Raw genomic sequence first — 9,677 nt, forward strand, 5'->3', positions numbered from 1 at the left:
GTACTATCTTATATTTTCTTCTGATTGGATTAAATTCTGTAATTCTGTGACGTCAACACGCATTGTTGTGTTTTTGTCCCCGCACGTGGCCACGCGAGAAAACCCGGGATCAAAAGGAAGTATCAGAGCCAGAGTTTTGCTAAATTTAACAGTAATATAAAAATTCTTCCTTAACAATACCTTGGGTCGTTCCTGGACAGTCAGCTCAACTTTGCTGAAAACACTGACTATATTTTGAAGAACTGTTCTCAGAGACTCTACCTTTTAAGAAGACTTAGTGATCATGGGGTGACCCAACTAGACTCTAGACCCCAATGTCTTGAATTTGGGGGAACAAAATCATATTTTATTTATCACTACAGAAGGGTTCAGTGAATGCGCATATGAAACTGGTGGTTCGGTACCTCAAAAAAGGTTAAGAGCCACTGAGCTAAACAAAACCTGTTCAGATTTTTAAATAAAAATAAACATACAATATTGAAAGGCTACGAAAGAATAATTTTCTTTATGACAAGATAAATACAAAATATCTAACTGGTAATCAAGTGTCATTCTCTAGATGAAATCCAATCCAGTGTTTTTTGCCCTTTTCTGAAAATATTTTATTATTATTATTATTATTATTATTATTATTATTATTATTATTATTATTATTATTATTATTATTAGCAGTAGTACTAACTGGTTGAATTAGAAACAGTCGCTGTCATGTTCTTATTGCTTAACGAAAAATTGTAATTCTGCTTCCATTTTGTCACTTTTGCTAGTTTTAATGTAGGTCAGGCGTTCAAACCAAAGACAGGAAAGCAGAGAACAAGAAAAAATGCAGAAACATATCAATACTTAATATGAATTAATATTAACATTTATTTATTAAAATTTATATTCATAAGATGAAAGGGTAAATATCTGTATCCTTAAAAACAATGTTGCGGTTCCCAAACAGTCCACTGGGTGTCAGTAGAGTTTTATGTGATACATAAAAACACAACATGATATCCAATAGATGATAGAGATGTTGCAACTGAGGTCAAAAACAACCACATGAAAAACAAACCAGAATTAAAACAGCAAACAGTGCTCTGCAGCACTACACATGTACAGGAAACAGAAAAAGAAAACTCTATACACTGACAATTGTGTTTAACATAAGCTCTTAAAAAGTTAAATATAACAATATGAAATGCTCAAGCAACGTAAGTTAATACTTCAAAAAAGCTTTTTCTGGTGAAAGAAATTGTGTATTTTTATGGTGGTTCTAATGAGAGACAATTCATGACAATGGCAGGTCAAATTTGGTACCAGTAAGACATCTGATTAAGGTTTATGACTTTTAGATGAACAAACAAAAAAAACAAAAAACAATTTTGTTTAGTGTTGAGATTTGCTGTAATTTTAACAAATCTTTAGAAATGAAACAATGAATTCACATTCTTGCCCTACAACATATTGTTCCATCCATTTTCAAGTATCAGCTAGAGACAGCAGAGCATAATCATTTGAATGTCCATTCTCCCAGGCCTCTTTATTTTAGTCTTCCCTAGATTATGTGGTCTAAACTCTATTACAAATTAGCACAATGAATCACTGACGGTCATTTTGAACATTTTCAATAAATTTCAAATTTGCTTTCTTTAAATGTTCAAACATAAACATCAATCCCAAGATTGATACACGTATCAGTTAATAAGCATAAATGAAATATATTGTTCTGGAAGAGAAATAGCTTGACCAGAGAGGAAGAACCAGCAAACGTTTCTTACTTCAAACATCTTCAGTATTTTAAAAATACAAAATAAGCAGTGGTTTATAACAATAAATAGCTTCTCAGAGAAGCTATTACAAAAGTCAGTAACAAAGAAAATCTTCATTCATATTTCAAGTTTGTCTGTTTCATTCAATTTTAATCCCAAATAACACACTACATCACTGGTTCCTCTTTCTTTAAGAAATCACAAATTAGCATAAAAAGAAAACAAACCAAGCGTCAAAATCCTACATGTGACACTTTCACTATGACTTCACTACACTTCTTTTATGCTTTGAGTAATATATCTTATTTATTTCTACTGCTAAAACCTAAACTGAATTAAACATACACTTCAAATATGTACACAAAAATGTTGCAGTTTACTGAAAATACGGGCCCTTTGGTCAACCCTTTCGTCACAGTCAAAGGAATTTTTACACTTTTCTTCTTGTGAAAATTGATGGAATTGGTTGGCAAAAAAAAATAAATAAAGAAGACAATGTGTTAGCAAAAGCTCCTGACAGGAATTGAAGTTCCAGATAAAAATACTAAAAACCTGATGGAGAGAAAATGTGAAAATGCCCCTTTGTTGTTATGCATGAACATCCAAAAATCCTATCTATGTTGTTGCTTGCCCTGTCACATCTATGTACGTTTCCTAAGCACCAGGTACATGAAGCCGCTGATGAGAGTCATGGGAAAGCTAACCCATGCCACGATGTAAGAGGAACCGTAGGAGCCATGTTTGAGACTGACTGCATGGAAGTTCTTGTTCTCGGCTGTGTAGATGGACGCAGAGATCATCACACATAGAGCTGGAAGGAAGAGACAAAAAGTAAAAAGTTACAAGTCAGCTAGCAGGGACTTCAGTGAATGTTCAAGTAAATCAAGTATGCAGTTTTGAAGTGTTAAATAGTACCCAGATTGCTTTTTATTTAAGTAACTAAGAACACATCATGTTACTTTTTTATTCAAGGTTAACAACAGAATAATTTTTTTCCAAAATTATTCTGTACATCTTAACATTTTGCACAACTGCATGTTCATTGGTACTGAATACCAATGAATACTAAACTATACATTTCACACAAGTGGATTCTATTCTATAAATTTAACACCAATATTTACTGACTGTACTAGATTTCATTTAGTGGCAAGAAGTGGATCTTGTTCCACCTCTGGTTTTATTTGGTAGCAACAACCAACCGTGGTAGCAGTTTGCAGTCGACAACATCACATTGGCAAAGTGATAGCGCATGTGTTTTACGTACAGGCAAGCAACTGGATAACAGCTGTGAAAATGAATCTCTCTCCCTGTTTGATGCTGAACAGCTGAAGCATGAAGACAAAGAAGCTGACGCAGCACAAAATGGTTGCCAGGATGATCGTAGCCTGAACTGCCTGTAGATAAACTGAGGGGGGGAGAAAAAAAGTGAAAATGAGCTTTAAATGAGCTCAAACATGTGTGAGGAACACAGAGTTGGTATTTCATATTACCAGCTTCGGTAGAGTGGCTGTTCTCCACAATGTAGCAGGTGCTGTTACAGGTGTACCACAAGTCGGAATAGATTACTTCACGACCGGTAGGTGACACCACCCACCATGCCTTTATCAGGGAGGGATAGGTTGACAAGATTAAAAAGCACATCTTGAAACGCTGCGTGTGGAAGACATAATAGATCATTGTTCTGTGCTTACATTGTGAATTGTAGCAACAAACAGCAAGATGGCTGAAGCCAGGTGAAAGAGGATGATGAAGGCTAAGATGATCAACATGACTCCCCTGTTAGTCTGAGTCTAGTGCACTGTACTGTCCGTCTCTCTTTGGTTTCCAGCTGAAAGGCCTGTGGGTTGTTTCAGGAGCTGGTTGGTTCTTCACTGGCTGGAAACTGTACGATGTATGTCGATGCTTCGGGTAGGGATACTTCTGAATGCTTGTGCTTTAGGGCACACAGGTTGGGCTGCAGGATGAGGGTGAAGACTGGATCAAAATCTGTCAAAGGTGAAAAAAAGCCTGTAAAGATTCATTTCTGTAGTTATATGAACTATAACTGTGAACTATAGATTCTCACTGTAGGCCACTCTCGCAAAAAATTCATGAGAAACTAGTGAAAGGATTTAGACAACAGATAAGAATAAATTCAACCATTATGTCTTAAACTAACCTCTCATTTAAACTAAATGAGAGGTGAAGAAAGCAGCATTAATGTGCATAGCTTTCAACACATCTGGAGCCAATTCCCAGCATTCAGCTTTTGCAAACATCTGAGAAAAACGCAGTGGTAATAAAACAAAAAAAAAAGAAAATAATTGTCGTCTCAAAGTCTCCCCTTGAAATTACAGAGAAATGTTTGTGTTGTGTCTGCCTCTGAGCCTGCGTCTGAGATACTGAGCTTGTTAGTATATACATCTGCAATGAGTGGGAGTGTTTATTTCAAGGCCTTAATTCAGACAATGAATTGTTGACAGAAGCAAAAACTCCAGACACACAATTCTGTACTACGGAGGACAACGGTATGAAATGTATATACAGAACAACTCTTAAGCTCAGTCAAATTGAATCTACAAATTGTAAATGAAGTGCAGACAATGTGTTGTTTCAGAGCACAGATTATTCTTCCGTTTGTTGCTTGAAGAGTCCCCTGGGTCTCTGTGCCATTATAACAAAAGTAAAAGACCGCAGTATTTGGCTACAGAAATCAGCATAATCCACGTGTCATCAGTCATTTAGATGTGAATTCTCTACTATTATTTCCTTTTAATCCATGCAAGAAGCTATAGCTGTGCTGAAGCTTAAACTATCTTATTATATTCTTACACTATATTATAGTACTGTAGCATTAATAGAACTTGTCACAGGGCAACCATTAAACTTAATATGTTTGTGATTAGGTATTATTCTTACATAAAAGTTACATCATGTTTTTCTCACCTTTTCTGTGTCCCCTACATTGCTTGTGGTAAACTTTAAACAGGACTCCTTATAGCTTTCTTCGTGCCATTTTCAAATAAAAGGTTAGATTTGTGGAATGCGAAACTAATAGTTGTCCAGATTCGCCCAAAGGAGCTAGAGTTACCATTAGCCTCTTGGGTGCTTCTCTGATGAATGATCTTGCCAGTTTATTTTGACTGCTATGTCTTTCCAATTTCAGATGATGACTTGAACAGTGGTCAGTGAGATGTTTGAGGAGACTAGTTGGACTGAATTTTATTTGGGGTAAAAGAGCAAATAGAGAATGTTTTGATCTTATTTGTCAGAAACTTTGAAAATTTTGCATATAATTTATTCTCCATTATCAACTACTCTGTGTTATTCAATTAACACTGAAAACTTGATGAAATACATTAAAGTTTGTGGTTGTTGTGTAATCAATCATGGAATAGCTCAAGGTGTAGTAGTTTAAAGCCAGCACATGAAAAAAGCAGACAGTTGGCAGAAAGCATGTGGTTATTTGACTGACCACACCTCTAAAATTTTATTGTTTGATTATATGAACTGATCATATCAGATGGATCCCTATTTCTATGATAGAAATAAAAACTCAATCCAAGTCAAACGTTCAGTGTTTATCCATGTCTGCTATCCTATTATGTTTTATAACATCTAAATCTGAAGTTATTAACTGAAAATCAAATTTGTTTCTAAACACGATGACCAATCTAAAATGAAACTATGTGAATTACAAGGGTCAGCGAGTCTCTTTAAACAGACATTAATTGAACAGGCCTCTTGGCTCTTCCTTTATTGATGCCAGGCTCTCAACATTCATCACAGCAGCTTATTTCATGCAGTAGCGACACACAAGACAACCTCATTCTGTGTGATTTTAAGGCCAAGTTACGCCAATCAATTCAGAAACTATTTTAAAAGAAGACGTTCCCTTGAAGAAAACAGTGGAGTCAGGAAATAAATTATTTGCAAGGCATCTTTGGAGCAAAAAGAGCTTCACATGCTTGTATTGAACATGTAAGAACCTGCAGTTTTTTGGTCTGAAATGTTGCTACTTATAGCAAGAAAATCGCTGAGTTGGCAACAGAGGTCTTACTATTGTTAGCTGCACATGTGCAGACATGACCTGGTGGGTGGATCTGTCAGTCAACCCTCTCTGACGGCAGAGCAAAACAGGACAGTGGTTAATTTTTACACCTTTTTCAAGGTGGATAAGATCAGTGGATAATATCATCTTCACATGTAAGTATCGGCCGATCTCCCAAAATTAAGAAAATCGTGGCCAATTGATCAGTGCATCCCTACTTGAAAGCTATCTATCTATAGCTTTCAAGTGATACCGATCTTAACACCTTTTAGAAGTCCAATGTTGAGCATTGACACAGGCCAAGTTGCACCAAGCATTTAAAAAGTTTTGTTTTCAAAACTGAAGCAGTGCTGTTCCTATAATTCCTAAGTAAGACGTCACAGAAAGTGTCAGAGTGACAGGAGCCGTCTCCAGCTATATGGCAAACAGAATAAAGCAATGCTGCGAGGCAAAAAGCTGGTCAGCGATCATAGGAAGGCTTTGATTGCTGTAATGCTAATTAGATCATCTTTTCTACAGATTTCTGAGTAGAGTATTAGCTAAATCTGATTATGGTCTGAACAATGCTGAGATTCACTGCATACACTGGTCATGAACTGATTATGTAACCAAATGAGAGATCTGTCATTTATGTTGTACAACAAGCGACCAGGCAAGTGACCTTATAAATGAAGCTACTGAAAGGGGCTGAGCTCTGCAGAAGACCTGTTTATGTTCATATCTGTTGGGAATAATATTTCATCCAGTGTTTCCTGTCSAGTGAGCATCCTCACTGGACACAAGTCAGTATATTCACTGACTTTGGTCAATTTATAGCATTCCTTTAAGCTTATAGGGGGGTTAAAAACATTACATGGCTGTAGATTAAGAACCTCATAAATATAACGATCACAACTACTGTCTGTCTTCTGTGTACTGTGTCACACATCAAACTGTGTCAATGTGGCAATTATGCTGGACAAGCTTACGCAATCTGACTTCAGAAACCGCCTCCCAATAACACTTTGAAGCTGTGGAGGCARAGACCCAAACAAAATTAAAGGCACATGTGTGAAACTCAGACACACACTCAAAAACACAGAGCCAGACAGTAATGGAATTAGTCTCGTCTGCCAAAATAGAGCTACAATAAAAACAACCTCTCTCCACCAACAGGAAGCCAGCCGCCGTTTTTGTGTGCCAGTCGTGCATGTGGCTGTGGGATGTGGCGTGGAATAGGACTTCCCACTTTGAATTGGGGGTCGGGGGGGCGGGGGGATCAACAGCATTGGCAATGAGTGACGGGCTGTTTTACATGTGTGTTTTCATATGGGTATAATTCATGAATAAAAGGCTACAAAGCTCTACATTTGTATTCCCTTAATTATTTATCTAATTTCCTTTGTCTGGAGGCAGATGTTCATATTCTTTCATGAATAGCAAATGCCTTCTAATGTCCCCTAAACAATCAAAAAAGAGGAAAATGTTCAATTCTGGGGCAGGATAAAATGCATTGCACTTTGGCAGAAAGCATGTAAAGTCATCTTTGTTTCCAGGAGCAGCAAGTAAAAGGTGACAACTCCCAATTGGCAGCACAGGTATAAAAGCAATAGAAAATGCAACTGAGAGATAAGTTATAATTTTATCTTGAGCTTGCTCCCCCCCGCACCCCCTTCACCCTTTTCTAATGCTGTCTAGGCAACTGTCCTAATTCACAAACTACCACCAGAAGCATTTGATCCTAATTTCCTTAAAAGTCTAATGATTACATCCACCATTGGCATCCAAGGCTTAACTAACCATGAGAGAAATTATTTGGCGAAAAGCTTTTACACAAACACAGTGTCATTGACAGGGAAGAGAGGAGGAAAAGGGAGGAGGCAGGAAGAGAAGAAAATGATTTCCATTGGAGGGTAAGGAGAAGGATGTTACAAGTGTAAACACACACACATTTTTGGTTTACCAAGAACCAAAATACACAAACAAAAAAAGAAGGATGTTGGATGATTCAACAGCCTAACCAACATGGAGAAGAGCGGACATCAAAGCCTGTCAATGACTTGGCATGATTATGTAAATGTTAAGAATGTAAACTTTAAATGCCAAGTCCTATTTATATGACCTAAAAACAAATGTCTGACCTCCCATTTTCAAGTGTCACGGTGACACTGAGCAATTTTTTTATATTTTTAATTCAAAATGAATCACTTTGGACTGAAGTGTCCAACGTTAATCCTGAATTGCCACTGTCCTCCATGTTTTACATCACAGGTCTCCAACCCCAGTTTTAACGAGCCACTGGAGTGCAACTTTAAATGGATTCCTAATCCAATACACTTGAATATAATGATTGAAATACCTGACCTGTTAATGAGCCATTCTTTTGATTCATGTGTGCTGATTTCTGCAGGCTAGTCTTTTCTCTGTAACATCATTTCTCACGAGGCATGGGGGGGAGGGCAAAACATGGGGGGGTTATAAAAGTGGAATCAGARCTTTGGATTTGCCAGACCCAATCTACACGTAGCCAATCTTAAAGTTATGCAGCTGAAATAAGAAAGGGACAAACATAAATTAGTGTTTTATAATGGAAGTCACTTTAACTTGAGCACAATTTCTGAGCTAATTTTGTACTGGATGAGATAGCGTTTGCTGCATGTGATGTTTGGAAACTCTGACTTTTTGGAGCCAAATATAAAGAACCACAGAGACAGATAAACTTCCACCACCAACTGGACGCGCTAACACATGCAACTAGAAGCAGGCACACATGCAGCCATTCCTCCTCTCCACTCAGCCTTATAATAGGAGGCTGGGGGACTCAGTATTTGAGTACAAGTTTGCGTGTGTGTGTGTGTGCGTGTGTGTGTGTGTGTGTGTGTGTGTGTGTGTGTGTGTGTGTGTGTGTGTGAGTGTGTGTGTGCATGGTTGTGTGTCCTTGTGTGTGTCGGCTGATTCTCTTGCCTGGTGGAAAATGCTGACTTTTAAAGTCCTTTTTTTTACTCCTTTCATAAAACACAAAGCCACAGACTTAACTGGGCTGCTGAGTCTCACTCCCCCGTCTCTCTCAGCGTCCCACTCTTCCTGTCTCTGTCCTTTCTCTGTGTTTCTCTCACTCCTGCTATGTACACGAGTGACTGAAGTATAAAAAGACCAAAAATATATTTTTCTCTTTTAACTTTCATTTTATAAAAACTCCATCATATCTGTTTTGCATGTAACCTTAAATACATTAAAATTATTGTGTTGAATTATTTTTGCTAAATTTTTAATGTTAGTGGAAGTCAACTTAACATTCAGGGTTTTTTTTAAAGCATATTTGTATTACTTTAAGGATTATTAGGTAGCAATAAATAATTTGGGAAGACTGGAAGCTAAAAAGATATCCGAGCTGTTTAATCCAAACTGTTCCCAAACAACAGAGTGTGAAAATTAACATCAAAGGTAATATAAATCTAATTTAGATTTTTGCAACTAAAAATTATATAACTTCATAAAATGCAGTTCAGCAGAGATACACTAGAGACTACTATACTCTCCAACTAGGAAAAAAAAAGAAATTTATATGTGTAGAAAAGAAAAATAATTCATAAACAGTGAACTGTTTAAAGGAGTAGTTGATTACTGAACTGTGATTACAATTTAAAAATGTCAGTCTCATTAAACAAAACTAATCGGTTCACGTCTATCAATAGGGTAAATTCTTTTTTAAATAAGATTTGGCAGCCTGCTTTATAGAAGGAAACGTGTTATAAAAAATACATTTAATCTGAGCATTGCGATATATTAAAACTGAAACAATTACGTTGGAAGTAATCATTTACAGAATCAATAATAATAATAATAATAATAATAATAATAATAATAATAATAATAATAATAATAATAATAATAATAATAATAATAATAAT

General features: G+C 36.5%; 1 protein-coding gene across 2 annotated transcripts in view; it reads right to left on the reverse strand.

Moving 5' to 3' along the window:
• Positions 1-754: 754 nt before the first annotated feature.
• The window catches only part of emp2 (epithelial membrane protein 2), a 15,328-nt gene continuing 6,405 nt past the window's right edge, over positions 755-9,677 (reverse strand). Inside the window, exons 1-5 of one of the 2 annotated variants that reach the window (XM_008415752.2) lie at positions 5,797-5,815; positions 3,449-3,743; positions 3,248-3,356; positions 3,022-3,162; positions 755-2,565 (exon numbers count right to left, since the gene is read on the reverse strand). In XM_008415752.2, coding sequence (XP_008413974.1) covers positions 2,396-2,565; positions 3,022-3,162; positions 3,248-3,356; positions 3,449-3,526 — 498 coding nt within the window. In that variant the 5' untranslated portion in view covers positions 3,527-3,743; positions 5,797-5,815 and the 3' untranslated portion in view covers positions 755-2,395. Of the gene's footprint in view, positions 2,566-3,021; positions 3,163-3,247; positions 3,357-3,448; positions 3,744-5,796; positions 5,816-9,677 lie in introns of those variants that run through there. The other variant, XM_008415749.2, reaches the window with a different exon arrangement.

This window comes from Poecilia reticulata, linkage group LG8 (genome assembly GCF_000633615.1).
Source record: "Poecilia reticulata strain Guanapo linkage group LG8, Guppy_female_1.0+MT, whole genome shotgun sequence".
In the NCBI taxonomy this organism is placed as follows: domain Eukaryota; kingdom Metazoa; phylum Chordata; class Actinopteri; order Cyprinodontiformes; family Poeciliidae; genus Poecilia; species Poecilia reticulata.